This window comes from Coregonus clupeaformis, chromosome 16, assembly GCF_020615455.1.
Source record: "Coregonus clupeaformis isolate EN_2021a chromosome 16, ASM2061545v1, whole genome shotgun sequence".
In the NCBI taxonomy this organism is placed as follows: domain Eukaryota; kingdom Metazoa; phylum Chordata; class Actinopteri; order Salmoniformes; family Salmonidae; genus Coregonus; species Coregonus clupeaformis.
Genome location: NC_059207.1, coordinates 7,497,683 through 7,516,605, shown reverse-complemented (window position 1 = coordinate 7,516,605; position 18,923 = coordinate 7,497,683). Strand labels below are relative to the sequence as shown.

The following is an 18,923-nucleotide window of genomic DNA, read 5'->3' as shown; positions in this document are numbered from 1 at the left end:
AGGTTACTGTATTGTGGTACAGGTTACTGTATTGCGGTACATGTTACTGTATTGCGGTACATGTTACTGTATTACGGTACATGTTACTGTATTGCGGTACAGGTTACTGTATTACGGTACATGTTACTGTATTGCGGTACAGGTTACTGTATTGCGGTACAGGTTACTGTATTGCGGTACATGTTACTGTATTACGGTACATGTTACTGTATTGCGGTACATGTTACTGTATTACGGTACATGTTACTGTATTGTGGTACATGTTACTGTATTACGGTACATGTTACTGTATTACGGCACATGTTACTGTATTGTGGTACAGGTTACTGTATTGTGGTACAGGTTACTGTATTACGGTACATGTTACTGTATTACGGCACATGTTACTGTATTGCGGTACATGTTACTGTATTGTGGTTCATGTTACTGTACATGTTACATAAAATGTGTAATTATAACTTAAATACTGTTTTACTTTATACTATTATGTAATATACAGTGTGACATATTTCCTTCATTACATTTACATTTTTAGTCATTTAGCAGACGCTCTTATCCAGAGCGACTTCATGACACCAATACCTAAATAACCTATAGTGGGAGTGCTAGAATAAAGATATGGAACATTTCTTCCTATAGTACAATCCCCTCCCACAACCTCTCCACCTCCCTACAGTTATTTCACATATATCTCCCCGCTGTGATGAGAACACTAGGAGCCCAAAACGCCAGCATCAGAATGTATAACTAAGATTAATAGATGTCTTTGAACATGAAAAGAAAATGAGCACAGAACAAATTATCTGGCAATGAAATCCTGAGAATGATTATTATGTTTAATTTCTAAGCTCATAGCTCAAGGAGTGTGAGAGATAGAGTCCTCAGTAAAACTCTCTCTCACATCGAGATGAGGAGGCTGTAAAACCACAGAGACACTGGAACCTCTCTGACACTAGAGACCAGTATAGTGGGGCTGAGTGGAGGAGGAGGAGGATACACTAGAGACCAGTATAGTGGGGCTGACTGGAGGAGGAGGAGGATACACTAGAGACCAGTATAGTGGGGCTGACTGGAGGAGGAGGAGGATACACTAGAGACCAGTATAGTGGGGCTGAGTGGAGGAGGAGGATACACTAGAGACCAGTATAGTGGGGCTGAGTGGAGGAGGAGGAGGATACACTAGAGACCAGTATAGTGGGGCTGAGTGGAGGAGGAGGATACACTAGAGACCAGTATAGTGGGGCTGACTGGAGGAGGAGGAGGATACACTAGAGACCAGTATAGTGGGGCTAAGTGGAGGAGGAGGAGGATACACTAGATACCAGTATAGTGGGGCTGAGTGGAGGAGGAGGAGGATACACTAGAGACCAGTATAGTGGGGCTGAGTGGAGGAGGAGGATACACTAGAGACCAGTATAGTGGGGCTGAGTGGAGGAGGAGGAGGATACACTAGAGACCAGTATAGTGTGGCTGACTGGAGGAGGAGGAGGAGGATACACTAGAGACCAGTATAGTGGGGCTGAGTGGAGGAGGAGGATACACTAGAGACCAGTATAGTGGGGCTGAGTGGAGGAGGAGGATACACTAGAGACCAGTATAGTGTGGCTGACTGGAGGAGGAGGAGGAGGATACACTAGAGACCAGTATAGTGGGGCTGACTGGAGGAGGAGGAGGATACACTAGAGACCAGTATAGTGGGGCTGACTGGAGGAGGAGGATACACTAGAGACCAGTATAGTGGGGCTGACTGGAGGAGGAGGAGGATACACTAGAGACCAGTATAGTGGGGCTGAGTGGAGGAGGAGGAGGATACACTAGAGACCAGTATAGTGGGGCTGAGTGGAGGAGGAGGATACACTAGAGACCAGTATAGTGGGGCTGACTGGAGGAGGAGGAGGATACACTAGAGACCAGTATAGTGGGGCTGACTGGAGGAGGAGGAGGATACACTAGAGACCAGTATAGTGGGCCTGAGTGGAGGAGGAGGAGGAAGATACACTAGAGACCAGTATAGTGGGGCTGACTGGAGGAGGAGGAGGAGGATACACTAGAGACCAGTATAGTGGGGCTGAGTGGAGGAGGAGGATACACTAGAAACCAGTATAGTGGGGCTGACTGGAGGAGGAGGATACACTAGAGACCAGTATAGTGGGGCTGACTGGAGGAGGAGGATACACTAGAGACCAGTATAGTGGGGCTGACTGGAGGAGGAGGATACACTAGAGACCAGTATAGTGGGGCTGACTGGAGGAGGAGGAGGATACACTAGAGACCAGTATAGTGGGGCTGACTGGAGGAGGAGGAGGATACACTAGAGACCAGTATAGTGGGGCTGAGTGGAGGAGGAGGAGGATACACTAGAGACCAGTATAGTGGGGCTGACTGGAGGAGGAGGAGGATACACTAGAGACCAGTATAGTGGGGCTGACTGGAGGAGGAGGAGGAGGATACACTAGAGACCAGTATAGTGGGGCTGAGTGGAGGAGGAGGATACACTAGAGACCAGTATAGTGGGGCTGAGTGGAGGAGGAGGATACACTAGAGACCAGTATAGTGGGCCTGAGTGGAGGAGGAGGAGGATACACTAGAGACCAGTATAGTGGGGCTGAATGGAGGAGGAGGATACACTAGAGACCAGTATAGTGGGGCTGAGTGGAGGAGGAGGATACACTAGAGACCAGTATAGTGGGCCTGAGTGGAGGAGGAGGAGGATACACTAGAGACCAGTATAGTGGGGCTGAGTGGAGGAGGAGGAGGATACACTAGAGACCAGTATAGTGGGGCTGAGTGGAGGAGGAAGATACACTAGAGACCAGTATAGTGGGGCTGACTGGAGGAGGAGGATACACTAGAGACCAGTATAGTGGGCTGAGAGGAGAGGAAGATACGAGACCAGTATAGTGGGCCTGAGTGGAGGAGGAGGAGGATACACTAGAGACCAGTATAGTGGGCCTGAGTGGAGGAGGAGGAAGATACACTAGAGACCAGTATAGTGGGCCTGAGTGGAGGAGGAGGAGGATACACTAGAGACCAGTATAGTGGGCCTGAGTGGAGGAGGAGGAGGATACACTAGAGACCAGTATAGTGGGGCTGAGTGGAGGAGGAGGAGGATACACTAGAGACCAGTATAGTGGGGCTGAGTGGAGGAGGAGGATACACTAGAGACCAGTATAGTGGGGCTGACTGGAGGAGGAGGATACACTAGAGACCAGTATAGTGGGGCTGAGTGGAGGAGGAGGATACACTAGAGACCAGTATAGTGGGGCTGACTGGAGGAGGAGGATACACTAGAGACCAGTATAGTGGGGCTGAGTGGAGGAGGAGGAGGAGGATACACTAGAGACCAGTATAGTGGGGCTGAGTGGAGGAGGAGGATACACTAGAGACCAGTATAGTGGGGCTGAGTGGAGGAGGAGGAGGATACACTAGAGACCAGTATAGTGGGGCTGACTGGAGGAGGAGGAGGATACACTAGAGACCAGTATAGTGGGGCTGAGTTGAGGAAGAGGAGGATACACTAGAGACCAGTATAGTGGGGCTGACTGGAGGAGGAGGATACACTACAGACCAGTATAGTGGGGCTGAGTGGAGGAGGAGGAGGATACACTAGAGACCAGTATAGTGGGGCTGAGTGGAGGAGGAGGATACACTAGAGACCAGTATAGTGGGGCTGAGTGGAGGAAGAGGATACACTAGAGACCAGTATAGTGGGGCTGAGTGGAGGAGGAGGATACACTAGAGACCAGTATAGTGGGGCTGAGTGGAGGAGGAGGAAGATACACTAGAGACCAGTATAGTGGGGCTGAGTGGAGGAGGAGGAGGATACACTAGAGACCAGTATAGTGGGGCTGAGTGGAGGAGGAGGAGGATACACTAGAGACCAGTATAGTGGGGCTGAGTGGAGGAGGAGGAGGATACACTAGAGACCAGTATAGTGGGGCTGAGTGGGGAGGAGGAGGATACACTAGAGACCAGTATAGTGGGGCTGAGTGGAGGAAGAGGAGGAGGATACACTAGAGACCAGTATAGTGGGGCTGACTGGAGGAGGAGGAGGAGGATACACTAGAGACCAGTATAGTGGGGCTGACTGGAGGAGGAGGAGGATACACTAGAGACCAGTATAGTGGGGCTGAGTGGAGGAAGAGGAGGAGGATACACTAGAGACCAGTATAGTGGGGCTGAGTGGAGGAGGAGGAGGATACACTAGAGACCAGTATAGTGGGGCTGACTGGAGGAGGAGGAGGAGGATACACTAGAGATCAGTATAGTGGGGCTGAGTGGAGGAGGAGGATACACTAGAGACCAGTATAGTGGGGCTGAGTGGAGGAGGAGGAAGATACACTAGAGACCAGTATAGTGGGGCTGACTGGAGGAGGAGGAGGAGGATACACTAGAGACCAGTATAGTGGGGCTGAGTGGAGGAAGAGGAGGAGGATACACTAGAGACCAGTATAGTGGGGCTGACTGGAGGAGGAGGAGGAGGATACACTAGAGACCAGTATAGTGGGGCTGAGTGGAGGAGGAGGATACACTAGAGACCAGTATAGTGGGGCTGAGTGGAGGAAGAGGAGGAGGATACACTAGAGACCAGTATAGTGGGGCTGAGTGGAGGAGGAGGAGGATACACTAGAGACCAGTATAGTGGGGCTGAGTGGAGGAGGAGGAGGATACACTAGAGACCAGTATAGTGGGGCTGAGTGGAGGAGGAGGATACACTAGAGACCAGTATAGTGGGGCTGAGTGGAGGAAGAGTAGGAGGATACACTAGAGACCAGTATAGTGGGGCTGAGTGGAGGAGGAGGATACACTAGAGACCAGTATAGTGGGGCTGAGTGGAGGAGGAGGAGGATACACTAGAGACCAGTATAGTGGGGCTGAGTGGAGGAGGAGGAGGATACACTACAGACCAGTATAGTGGGGCTGAGTGGAGGATACACTAGGAGTATCATCAAGGAGGGGAACACTGTAAAGACAGATGTGTGTGTAACCTTAAGGAATAGGTGGTATGGCATGACATAGGGAGGGGGGAAATCAAGAGGACACAAATCAATCAACAAAATAAGAGAGGGGGAATGGAAAACAAAAAATACACCAACTCACATGAAAATCCCAAATCACTGTCGGCTTTAGGCTCAGTGGACAGCTGATATAATGAACCTTGAGGGGGAGAGAAGGGGCGGGAAGTCAAACCAAATGGAACAAAACAAAAGAGCAACCAAGAAGAAAATCAAAATGGACACCTATCACTGAAAATGTAAACATAGACCTTAATATATTGTCTTTCCTTCTTTCAAAACCTAACTGAATGAGAAATGAATGGCACTGTGATACAAACCTTGCACTGCAGTGACAGCGGTAGCACAGTCAGTGATCTACTTTGTTCAGGCACGCAGACTTTCATTAAAGTGTAGTGTATAATTGATAGAGTACAGCTTGGCCATTTAGAACGCTCCTGTCACCCCTGCTGCACCGCCACCCTTAATGGGACAATACACTTTCAAATCAAAAAGTTTGTCCGATGTTTTCAGACCTCTACAGTAGTCTAACGTCAAGATGAAACCACGTCCCATGACATTGGTTGTGTAGATCCAGCTATATGCCTGCACCCCAAATTAATGTAAAAGACAAGCAATAAATAAAACAAAAGAAATATAGATGGTGCTTTTCCAATGATCTGAGATTGAGCCTTATTAGCTACCGTGTCGTGGGACCTGGGGTTTCATCTTGACATCACTCTGCTTCTGAGGTCTGAAAACATCGGACAAACTTTTATTAACAAGTGAAATGTCCCTTTAAGATTAGAACATCAGCTCAGGAGAGATGTGGAGATGAGTGGCGTTATACACACAGACCTTATGGACACATGGTACATTGACTTGACTGTACAGGACGTTATGGAGAGATCACACGCACACGTCACAATACAATCACACTGTAGACAGACAATGATGTTGACACTGAACTTGAGGAATGACGAGTGTAATAACAGATTGCCTATTTTAAAAACGCAACATGAGGAGAAGATGAAAGACAACGTAAGGTGTCCATATTAGGACATCCTCAATCTCAGCAGGACTAATATGGACACCGTGACGTTGAAACAAAAAAAGGGGAAAGGAGTTTATAACAACTAGCGAAGGACTGAAGTCAGAGGGAAAAGACACAGGGCATAAACCAATGAGAAATAGAGGGACTGAAGTCAGAGGGAAAAGACACAGGGCATAAACCAATGAGAAACAGAGGCCTGTATATGCTACTGTACTTTACTCAATTGCAAACGAGTGTCGTCAGTGCTGAGACAGTCTATAGAGTAGCTAGCTAAATCACTCCTGCAAACCACACCCACTCCTAATCCTCTGTCTCCACTAGTCATCTCACCAAACAGAAATCTGTGTGTACCGTACATATAGTATATCTATGAAAAACTGTTAATGTACCGTAGAAAGTATAGCTCTTCTTTGCTGTCAAAGCGTCTAGGCTAAGGAACCTTACTTTCTTGTATAGACAGGCTCCCAAAAGACAAACCTATTCTATTAAAGTCTTCTCTGACCAGTACAAAATAGCTTATTTTTACAGGGCACCACTCCCTAACAACATTTCTTCACTAAAATCTGCAGTTCTTGCCATCAGGACTCATCAATGTTGTCAACATGAGAAACATGATCATTTCATGTACTGCCAATGGCTTCTTGTAACACTCACCCTAACCCACTGGTAAGACTAACGCTAACTCACTAAACGAACCCAAATTGTATTTAACTGAACCTTTTTCATTTTGCTGTGTTGTGGCCATATTTCGCTGTATTGAAACTCGGAAGAAAGGTTTAACTGTACTTTTTACTTTGTGTGGTACTACCACACCAAGCAATGCCATGATGCCGCGTTAAACAACTACAGTTGTCTTTAAAATGTGTTTTATTCAATCTGAATCATTTGAAATAAACTCCAACCCAGACCCATAGGAAACGTGAAATAGGCACAGAGTAAAATGTATGTTTTCTATGCTAATACAGTGCTGGATGTCTAGTCCACTCAGTCGATAGAAAATGTCATCTGTCTGAGAGCAGAGCAACAAAAGCTACTTAAATCACGGAGAAATGGACGAGAGAGGAAAATACTAGAGGTGAGGCAGACGGAGGTCAAGTGGATTTCAACTACTCAGGTTTTATAATGGGAAAACTTTAGATGGGCAAGAGGAAGAAAGCAGGAAAGTGCCTGTAGGTACAGTAACTGGAGAAAAGTCAATTATACAGCGCTATCAGAAACATCATGCACTACACTACTACACTAGTGTTCACATTTTTCAAGCCCCAAAAAAATAAATCACATTTTTATGAACTCCCAGCGTTAAGTTATGTCTAATTTAAAGGAAATGGACACGATAAATAAATAAAAAGGTAATGATAAGAATAGTTATTAAGAGACAAGTATGTTTTAGTAAGAAACAGGGAGGGGCATACTAAGGGTAGCCTATACACAAACTATTCAACAGAATCCAACAGAAACACTGATTTATTATTTCCAATGCAAACATATTAAAGTACCAGTCAAGATGCAAAGTGAATGGACCCATTAGAGCGGGTTGATATGGTCTACATAAGTATTGCTTTCAGCATCATATTTGAAGCATTGCAGGCTTTTAAGCCTCATGGATTTCTCCTAAATATTGGAGGAAACTGTTATTAGTGCAGACACAGACAGGGCACCGGCCTCTAAAAGCACAAAAAAATCAATCTGGGGGAAACGAGGCTGAATCTATACGGTTATGGGTTTTATATTCAGAGTGTACTCCCCATCCATCTACCTGGGACTTAATGCAGCGGCTATGGATCTCACAAGCCCAATGAGGGCATTTAAAACTATGGGCAGCAGTGCTGTGCCTCCAAGAAATATGAACAGACCATCAATAACGGTGATCATGTAAATGCGTGGTAAGACTAACGATCATGATATAGGTATAGCACTAGGCTTTCCTAAAGCTTTTTCTAACAACATGCATGGATTTATTTGATTTCCTTTAAATGTGTTAAATCCATTAGAGGTTTTATGTCTAACAAATGTGGAATTTCATGCTGCTTTTCTCAATGTAAACGCGGAGAGCCTAGAGCACTTCTAAGAGGAGTGGGGAAAGTCCTTAAGCCTAATTTATACCATACATACGCACTGTATGTACGCAACGCAAGAACGCAATTAGCTACACTAAATGGTGATCTTGCGTACCTGTGTCAAGTTACAAATTGCGAGGTTGGACCCGTCTACTGCATATTTCTGCAACACAACTACGCAGGATAGACATTTTGTGTAGTTTAATAGTAGGTCTTGCTTTGCATATTGCCTAGGTTATAAATTAGGCTTCACACTGATCAGTCTGTGGGGGGATTCTATCACTCTGTTACACTGGTTTAGCCTTTGAGAAATGTTTGAGCACAGAGCTGTTATAGTTATTATGCCCATGGTGTTGGAACCGAAGGATGCTAAACTTCAATACCTCATCCGTATGTGTGAGTTTCAGAGTTTGTTGAATACTGAAGAGTGTGTAGCTGCTTCAACAGATAATGTGTTGGTGTACTGTAAGACCATGGGAGTATGTCTTGTGTATTTGTTGTTGTGAGTTGCATTTGTCCCGTGCTGCATTGTATTTTATTGTATACTTTCGCTGCTTCCTCTTGACCAGGACTCCCTTAAAGAAAGTATTAATCTCAATTGGACTGGTTAAATAACAGATAAATATATAGGTCCAGGAGGATTTAGCAGATAAAAATATACTTATAAATAATGTCCTGTGTAAAACCAAACCAGAGTCTTTGATGAGAATCTTAGAAACATACACTATATATATATATATATATATATATATATATATATACACACACACACACATACACAAAAGTATGTGGACACCCCTTCAAATTAGTGGATTCGGCTATTTCAGTTACACCCATTGCTGACAGGTGTATAAAATCGAGCACACCGCCGTGCAATCTCCATAGACAAACATTGGCAGTATAATGGCCTTACTGAAGAGCTCAGTGACTGTCAGCATGGCACCGTCATAGGATGCCACCTTTCCAACAAGTCAGTTCGTCACATTTCTGCCCTGCTAGAGCTGCCCCAGTCAACTTTAAGTGCTGTTATTGTGAGGGGAAACGTCTAGGAGCAACAACGGCTCAGCTGCGAAGTGGTAGGCCACACAAGCGCACAGAACGGGACCGCTGAAGCACGTAAAAATCTTCTGTCCTTGGTTACAACACTCACTACCGAGTTCCAAACTGCCTCTGGAAGCAACTTCAGTACAAGAAATGCTTGTCGGGAGCTTCATGAAATGGGTTTCCATGACCGAGCTGCAACACACAAGCCTAATATCACCATGCACAATGCCAAGCGTCGGCTGGAGTGGTGTAAAGCTCGCCGCCATTGGACTCAGGAGCAGTGGAAACGCGTTCTTTGGAGTGATGAATCATGCTTCTCCATCTGGCAGTCCGACGGACTAATCTGGTTTTGGCGGATGCCAAGAGAACGCTACCTTCCCCAATGTATAGTGCCAACTGTAAAGTTTGGTGGAGGACAAATAATGGTGGGGGCTGTTTTTCATGATTCAAGCTAGGCCCCTTAGTTCCAGTGAAGGGAAATCTTAACGCTACAGCATACAATGACATTATAGACGATTATGTGCTTCCAAATATGAGGCAGCAGTTTGGGGAAGGCCCTTTCCTGTTTCAGCATGACAATGCCTCCGTGCACAAAGCGATGTCCATACAGAAATGGCTTGTCGAGATCGGTGTGAAAGATCTTGACTGGCCTGCACAGAGCCCTGACCTCAACCCCATTGAACACCTTTGGGATGAATTGGAACGCCGACTGCGAGCCAGGCCTAATCGCCCAACATCAGTGCCCGACCTCACTAATGCTTGTGGCTGAATGGAAGCAAGTCCCCTCAGCAATGTTCCAACATCTAGTGAAAAGCTTTCCCAGAAGAGTAGAGGCTATTCTAGCAGCAATGGGGGGGACTAACTCCATATTAATGCCCATGATTTTGGAATGAGATGTCCGACGAGCGGGTGTCCACATACTTTTGGTCATGTAGTGTATTTCTCCAAAATAATATCTACAGCATAGCCTTGTTCAAAGGGAATGCATCACATGATGCAAAACACATAGCAGATTTTTCTCTGTACTAAAAGTGCTCCATATTGAAAACTTGACTGCTGATATGTGTTGGGGGGGGGGTTGTATAAACGGGTTGGCTGACAACGTCACTAAAAAAATCAGTGCGCATCGATGTGGCCTGAAGGCGTGCGCTGTTATGCTTCTGAACAGTCAGATAGCTATCAACAATGACAAGAAGCTGCCTTGTGGGGAATCGTAGGTGGCTCGTTTCAGCTCGATGTATCTTGTTATTGATACCATGTCTTGTTTTGAGGTGTTTTGACTGATGTCATGTCTATTCTAATATGGCTTAAATTCACTAGCTAGCCAATCAACAACTGGAACAATGTATTTGAGAGACAACAAGTACTCATTGTGCAAATGTATTTATGCTTTCAATAAACATTTGGAGATGAAATATAGTTTCCATGTTGTCAACAGTCTAAGCCAACCCTATCTGTTTTGCCCCATAGATGCGCAAGCATCAGTTTTGTTGCTAAACAACCAACCCATCTATGCAACAGTGGACTAATGAAAAAAATACTAAAAAGATAGTTTGAGTGTAGTATTCCTTTAGCGAGAATTAATAGCATTATTATAAGCAGTCTGCGGTAACACATTTCTATCCAGTGTTTTCACTTTAGTTGTAACTTTGAGTCAAATGCCTGGTCGGTAATTACAGACAAACACACATTAAAACAAGGTGCTTTTCCCACATGTCAACACAAAATTGGCTTCTCTTGGAAAATAGACACTTTATGTTAAGACTGAGGCCAAATTGTCCATGAGGGTTGAAGATTTGTTATTTTTATTGGGGTGAAAAATCTCAATAATTCTGGAGGGTTGGTAATTACGTTAGCTCATGGTAATTATGCTAGCTCGTACGCAGCTACGCTAGCTCATACGTAGTTACGCTAGCTCATACGTAGTTACGCTAGCTCATACGTAGTTACGCTAGCTCATACGTAGTTACGCTAGCTCATACGTAGTTACGCTAGCTCCTGAGTCATCATTTGTCACTATCTTTTCTATACATTTCCTGAAAACATGGTCTATAACTCAGGTATTGACCTTAATTGTTTAAGGTTTGATATAAAGCTTCTACAGTGTAATATGGTGTTCATATTAGGACAGCCTCAATCTGAGGACTAGTATGGCCACCGTATAGGAACACTATGTTCAATATGGGGGGAATTCTGACCCAAGTTAAGGTAGCGTAAATCCCTTTTTATGCACTTTTCTATATGCGTATTTTGACCTTGAAATTAAAGTGGAACTGACAGCGTTTTAGCAACATGAAATATTATTAAAATCTGTTCACATACACCCCCAGGAAGAGTATATTTTTTTAAGCGAGCACTTAGATAGTCATTTTCATGTTTTCATACTCTCATAGAATGTTTGGGAATGACAGAGTAAGGCATTTCTGAAAATTCTATAGCAATATAGAGTGGGAATGAGGATAATTAATAGACACTGCAGTAAAAAAAAACATGTGTCTTGTCCAGGACCGGACTCTACACAGACCGTGTGCCATAGCCAATCAGAGCTACAATAGGCCTATATGCAAACAAGCCTTTTGCCACACGGGCCTGCCATCATTCACTTTCAACTGGACTGTGTTTACAGGCAGTAGCAACAGCGTTACTTCCTTCTGCAGCTTGCCTGCCAATGCATGCTTATCCCAACCCACGTTTTGAGTGGGAACTTGCCTGCCCGACCATTTGATCGATGCCAAATACATTTGATTGACAACTAAGAGATATGCTAACTATGGATAACAGTTGTTAAGTTCAGCATAGCTACCTAGCTAGCAAAGTGATTCACATTTCTTGCTAGCTAACCAAATGACACCTTCACTCTAGCTGTAGCCACCGAAAATTGATATGGGGGGAAAAAAGTCATCCACTCACCTACTCGTCCAATGACATGACATCCTCCCAGCAGCTAGCTAGCTAACATTAGGCTCTGTGTTTTTAGCTTGCTAAATAGCTACATAAATAGATAAGTTAGCCTATTAGCCACGTTATCAGTCCGTTTTTGTATTGAGTCATTGAAACTGCATCCCGAATGGGTGGAGGCATAAACAATGTACCAGGCCAGCTGTGATTTTCATCCTAATAGCAATATTTGTTGGACTACCAAGACATGTATTGGTGAATTTATTTTTAAACTATTTTTTCTTAACTGAATTCTTGGTTAAGGGCTTGTAAGTAAGCATTTCATGGTACAATTTACCAGGCGGTGATGCAACCTGTCAGGATGCTCTCAATGGTGCAGCTGAAGAACTTTGAGGATCTGAGGACCCATGCCAAATCTTTTCAGTCTCCTGAGGGGGAATAGGCATTCTCGTGCCCTCTTCACAAATGTCTTGGTGTGTTTCGACCATGATAGTTTGTTGGTGATGTGGACACGAAGGAACTTGAAGCTCTCGACCTGCTCCCACTACAGCCCCGTCGATGAAAATGGGGGCGTGCTCGGCCCTCCTTTTTCTAAAGTCCACGATCATCTCCTTTGTCTTGATCATGTTTAGGGAGAGGTTGTTGTCCTGGCACCACACTGCCAGGTCTCTGACCTCCTCCCTATAGGCTGTCTCATTGTTGTCGGTGATCAGGCCTACCACTGTTGTGTTGTTGGCAAACGTAATGATGGTTTTGGAGTCGTGCTTGGCCACGCAGTCGTGGGTGAACAGGGAATACAGGATGGGTCTAAGCATGCACCCCTGAGGTAAGTGGCAGATGGGATGTTGCCTACCCTCACCAACTGGGGGCGGCCCGTCATATGGAAGCAAATGGAAAATCATATCAACATGACATGTATTGCGGCCCCTTTTCTACAGTTAAGTAGGCTATAAATAGCTGTGCCGTTACTCAGAATTCTAATTGCATGACCTCATAATTTGCTGGATAAAATTTGGAGACCCAAGTTATAGGCTTCTGTAGGGCCGAACCTGCCGAGTTGATGTATGCGCTTTAAAATGTTTTAATTATATGCCAGCCTTTCTCAGTTTTATTTTACAATTTGTATCATGTTAAATATTATCCACTTTCGGGAGCCACCGTCAGTAATACCTACATACATTTATAACTGTCACTTTAGTGTTAGTTTATTTAAATTTGTAGCCTAGATTTTGCATCATTCCATTCTGTTTCCCTTTCTTTCCTCTGTCACGTCCGTGTAGTTGTTCCTGAGGGTCGCTAGCATTAGTGGATCATATTAGGCTAACATTGTGCAATAATTTGGGACATGTAGTCTATTTGAATCATTATGGAACTCAGCCCACATGTAGCAGTTTAAACCTGGGTGCACTGTCCATGATGACTGGACCGTTGTCATACAGTTCCATGATTAATGAGGATTAGGGTAGATTTCTAGCACTTTTTTCCACCTTCGTATATTTCATAGATTGAACTTGATATGGCAACATTCAGGATGAATCAGGATGAATCAAACCACTATTTTTGATTCATCAATATACTTAGTGCGTAAAGGCTCTCCATACTTTCCTAACCCTAAAATGTGCCTAAATAATCTACAAGATCAGAGTATTTTTTTTATCTACCAATTGGTGCTGAAACAGAGACGAATATGCATACAGTGGGGAAAAAAAGTATTTAGTCAGCCACCAATTGTGCAAGTTCTCCCACTTAAAAAGATGAGAGAGGCCTGTCATTTTCATCATAGGTACACGTCAACTATGACAGACAAAATGAGGAAAAAAAATCCAGAAAATCACATTGTAGGATTTTTTATTAATTTATTTGCAAATTATGGTGGAAAATAAGTATTTGGTCAATAACAAAAGTTTCTCAATACTTTGTTATATACCCTTTGTTGGCAATGACACAGGTCAAACGTTTTCTGTAAGTCTTCACAAGGTTTTCACACACTGTTGCTGGTATTTTGGCCCATTCCTCCATGCAGATCTCCTCTAGAGCAGTGATGTTTTGGGGCTGTCGCTGGGCAACACGGACTTTCAACTCCCTCCAAAGATTTTCTATGGGGTCGAGATCTGGAGACTGGCTAGGCCACTCCAGGACCTTGAAATGCTTCTTACGAAGCCACTCCTTCGTTGCCCGGGCGGTGTGTTTGGGATCATTGTCATGCTGAAAGACCCAGCCACGTTTCATCTTCAATGCCCTTGCTGATGGAAGGAATTTTTCACTCAAAATCTCACGATACATGGCCCCATTCATTCTTTCCTTTACACGGATCAGTCGTCCTGGTCCCTTTGCAGAAAAACAGCCCCAAAGCATGATGTTTCCACCCCCATGCTTCACAGTAGGTATGGTGTTCTTTGGATGCAACTCAGCATTCTTTGTCCTCCAAACACGACGAGTTGAGTTTTTACCAAAAAGTTCTATTTTGGTTTCATCTGACCATATGACATTCCCCCAATCCTCTTCTGGATCATCCAAATGCACTCTAGCAAACTTCAGACGGGCCTGGACATGTACTGGCTTAAGCAGGGGGACACGTCTGGCACTGCAGGATTTGAGTCCCTGGCGGCGTAGTGTGTTACTGATGGTAGGCTTTGTTACTTTGGTCCCAGCTCTCTGCAGGTCATTCACTAGGTCCCCCCGTGTGGTTCTGGGATTTTTGCTCACCGTTCTTGTGATCATTTTGACGCCACGGGGTGAGATCTTGCGTGGAGCCCCAGATCGAGGGAGATTATCAGTGGTCTTGTATGTCTTCCATTTCCTAATACTTGCTCCCACAGTTGATTTCTTCAAACCAAGCTGCTTACCTATTGCAGATTCAGTCTTCCCAGCCTGGTGCAGGTCTACAATTTTGTTTCTGGTGTCCTTTGACAGCTCTTTGGTCTTGGCCATAGTGGAGTTTGGAGTGTGACTGTTTGAGGTTGTGGACAGGTGTCTTTTATACTGATAACAAGTTCAAACAGGTGCCATTAATACAGGTAACGAGTGGAGGACAGAGGAGCCTCTTAAAGAAGAAGTTACAGGTCTGTGAGAGCCAGAAATCTTGCTTGTTTGTAGGCGACCAAATACTTATTTTCCACCATAATTTGCAAATAAATTCATAAAAAATTCTACAATGTGATTTTCTGGATTTTTTTCTTCTCAATTTGTCTGTCATAGTTGACGTGTACCTATGATGAAAATTACAGGCCTCTCTCATCTTTTTAAGTGGGAGAACTTGCACAATTGGTGGCTGACTAAATACTTTTTTTCCCCACTTTATATTTAGATTGATTTCTTTCATTGATCCCTATATTCTCAACCCGTTCTCTCTATGTATTCTAGTGAGTCTGCCGTTTCATTCCGGAACCCATTTGCCAGGATCCGGCATGAAAAATAATTTTCACTGTTTGCTTTTATTATAATTTTTACATTGCAATCAGAGTTATTTAAACTTTGACTCCTCTGTAATTCTCCTCCCCCCTAAAAAACGTAATGTGAAAACGTGCCTGATATTCTAAGAATTGATTCACGTTGGGCCGGCCCGGGTTTATGGTTTTGCAATATTGTGGCCTATATAGACCAATGAATCAGCCATTGCTGTGGTGAGAGAAAGAAGCGTGCCTGTATCTTAACAGAACTACTGTAAAATTTGATTAACTTTCTATGATCTCTCTCCCTCTCTGCGCTGATAGACATGAGCCTTCAACTCATCTCTCCAGTGTTGCACTTCATCATTTATTTCCTTATAGAATCATAGCCGCGGGAAGTGTACTGGAGGTGCTGCACCACTGATAAATTGAAATACATTTCCCAAAGTTATAGAATTACTGCTGTCTGTTCAGAAATAAATGAAATAATTCAGAATACTACACCAGGAGTGAGCCTATATTTAGTCACAGAGGATCAATAGCTTATTTCTTTTTAAATAGCCTAGCTGTGGATTGTGTGTAGCCCAATAGCAAGGCATGCTTACAGTCGGGAACGCATGGCAAATCTGTCAGTGAACAGCATGCAGCCAAAACAGGCCTTTCGCAATATTTCAAATACAATCGCGGGAAAACACAGGTTGGAAAGCAAATGGATCCTGCTGAAAAGAGAAGACTACTATGTCTGTAGTCTACCAAGTTATCAACTTCCAAATACAGTGGGGAAAGAAAGTATTTAGTCAGCCACCAATTGTGCAAGTTCTCCCACTTAAAAAGATGAGAGAGGCCTGAATCCAGAAAATCACATTGTAGGATTTTTAATGAATTTATTTGCAAATTATGGTGGAAAATAAGTATTTGGTCAATGACAAAAGTTTGTCAATACTTTGTTATATACCCTTTGTTTGCAATGACACAGGTCAAACGTTTTCTGTAAGTCTTCACAAGGTTTTCACACACTGTTGCTGGTATTTGTCCCATTCCTCCATGCAGATCTCCTCTAGAGCAGTGATGTTTTGGGGCTGTCGCTGGGCAACATGGACTTTCAACTCCCTCCAAATATTTTCTATGGAGTTGAGATCTGGAGACTGGCTAGGCCACTCCAGGACCTTGAAATGCTTCTTACGAAGCCACTCCTTCGTTGCCCGGGCGGTGTGTTTGGGATCATTGTCATACTGAAAGACCCAGCCACGTTTCATCTTCAATGCCCTTGCTGATGGAAGGAGGTTTTCACTAAAAATCTCACGATACATGGCCCCATTCATTCTTTCCTTTACACGGATCAGTCGTCCTGGTCCCTTTGCAGAAAAACAGCCCCAAAGCATGATGTTTCCACCCCCATGCTTCACAGTAGGTATGGTGTTCTTTGGGTGCAACTCAGCATTCTTTGTCCTCCAAACATGACGAGTTGAGTTTTTACCAAAAAGTTCTATTTTGGTTTCATCTGACCATATGACATTCTCCCAATCCTCTTCTGGATCATCCAAATGCACTCTAGCAAACTTCAGACGGGCCTGGACATGTACTGGCTTAAGCAGGGGGACACGTCTGGCACTGCAGGATTTGAGTCCCTGGCGGCGTAGTGTGTTACTGATGGTAGGCTTTGTTACTTTGGTCCCAGCTCTCTGCAGGTCATTCACTAGGTCCCCCCGTGTGGTTTTGGGATTTTTGCTCACCATTCTTGTGATCATTTTGACCCCACAGGGTGAGATCTTGCGTGGAGCCCCAGATCGAGGGACATTATCAGTGGTCTTGTATGTCTTCCATTTCCTAATAATTGCTCCCATAGTTGATTTCTTCAAACCAAATCAAATCAAATCAAATCAAATCAAATTTTATTGGTCACATGCGCCGAATACAACAGGTGCAGACATTACAGTGAAATGCTTACTTACAGCCCTTAACCAACAGTGCATTTATTTTAAACAAAAAAAGTAAGAATAAAACAACAACAAAAAAAGTGTTGAGAAAAAAAGAGCAGAAGTAAAATAAAGTGACAGTAGGGAGGCTATATATACAGTAAAATAAAGTGACAGTAGGGAGGCTATATATACAGGGGGGGTACCGTTGCAGAGTCAATGTGCGGGGGCACCGGCTAGTTGAGGTAGTTGAGGTAATATGTACATGTGGGTAGAGTTAAAGTGACTATGCATAAATACTTAACAGAGTAGCAGCAGCGTAAAAAGGATGGGGAGGGGGGGCAGTGCAAATAGTCCGGGTAGCCATGATTAGCTGTTCAGGAGTCTTATGGCTTGGGGGTAGAAGCTGTTGAGAAGTCTTTTGGACCTAGACTTGGCACTCCGGTACTGCTTGCCGTGCGGTAGCAGAGAGAACAGTCTATGACTAGGGTGGCTGGAGTCTTTGACAATTTTGAGGGCCTTCCTCTGACACCGCCTGGTATAGAGGTCCTGGATGGCAGGGAGCTTTGCCCCAGTGATGTACTGGGCCGTACGCACTACCCTCTGTAGTGCCTTGCGGTCAGAGGCCAAGCAGTTGCCATACCAGGCGGTGATGCAACCAGTCAGGATGCTCTCGATGGTGCAGCTGTAGAATTTTTTGAGGATCTGAGGACCCATGCCAAATCTTTTTAGTCTCCTGAGGGGAATAGGCTTTGTCGTGCCCTCTTCACGACTGTCTTGGTGTGTTTGGACCATGATAGTTCGTTGGTGATGTGGACACCAAGGAACTTGAAGCTCTCAACCTGTTCCACTACAGCCCCGTCGATGAGAATGGGGGCGTGCTCAGTCCTCTTTTTTTTTCCTGTAGTCCACAATCATCTCCTTTGTCTTGGTCACGTTGAGGGAGAGGTTGTTGTCCTGGCACCACACGGCCAGATCTCTGACCTCCTCCCTATAGGCTGTCTCATCGTTGTCGGTGATCAGGCCTACCACTGTTGTGTCGTCGGCAAACTTAATGATGGTGTTGGAGTCGTGCCTGGCCATGCAGTCATGGGTGAACAGAGAGTACAGGAGGGGACTGAGCACGCACCCCTGAGGGGCCCCCGTGTTGAGGATCAGTGTGGCAGATGTGTTGTTACCTACCCTTACCACCTGGGGGCGGCCCGTCAGGAAGTCCAGGATCCAGTTGCAGAGGGAGGTGTTTAGTCCCAGGATCCTTAGCTTAGTGATGAGCTTAGAGGGCACTATGGTGTTGAATGCTGAGCTGTAGTCAATGAATAGCATTCTCACGTAGGTGTTCCTCTTGTCCAGGTGGGAGAGGGCAGTGTGGAGTGCGATAGAGATTGCATCATCTGTGGATCTGTTGGGGCGGTATGCAAATTGGAGTGGGTCTAGGGTTTCTGGGATTATGCTGTTGATGTGAGCCATGACCAGTCTTTCAAAGCACTTCATGGCTACAGACGTCAGTGCTACGGGTCGGTAGTCATTTAGGCAGGTTATCTTAGAGTTCTTGGGCACGGGGACTATGGTGG

The 18,923-nt window shown here is 44.6% G+C and overlaps 1 protein-coding gene across 1 annotated transcript in view; it reads right to left on the bottom strand.

The window, feature by feature from the left end:
* Nucleotides 1-18,923, bottom strand: part of LOC121584380 (netrin receptor UNC5C) — a 266,651-nt gene that overhangs the window by 59,729 nt on the left and 187,999 nt on the right. Inside the window, exon 8 of the mRNA XM_045225902.1 lies at nucleotides 5,101-5,157. Within this exon, the coding sequence (XP_045081837.1) occupies nucleotides 5,101-5,157 (57 nt within the window). The remainder of the gene's footprint in view (nucleotides 1-5,100; nucleotides 5,158-18,923) is intronic.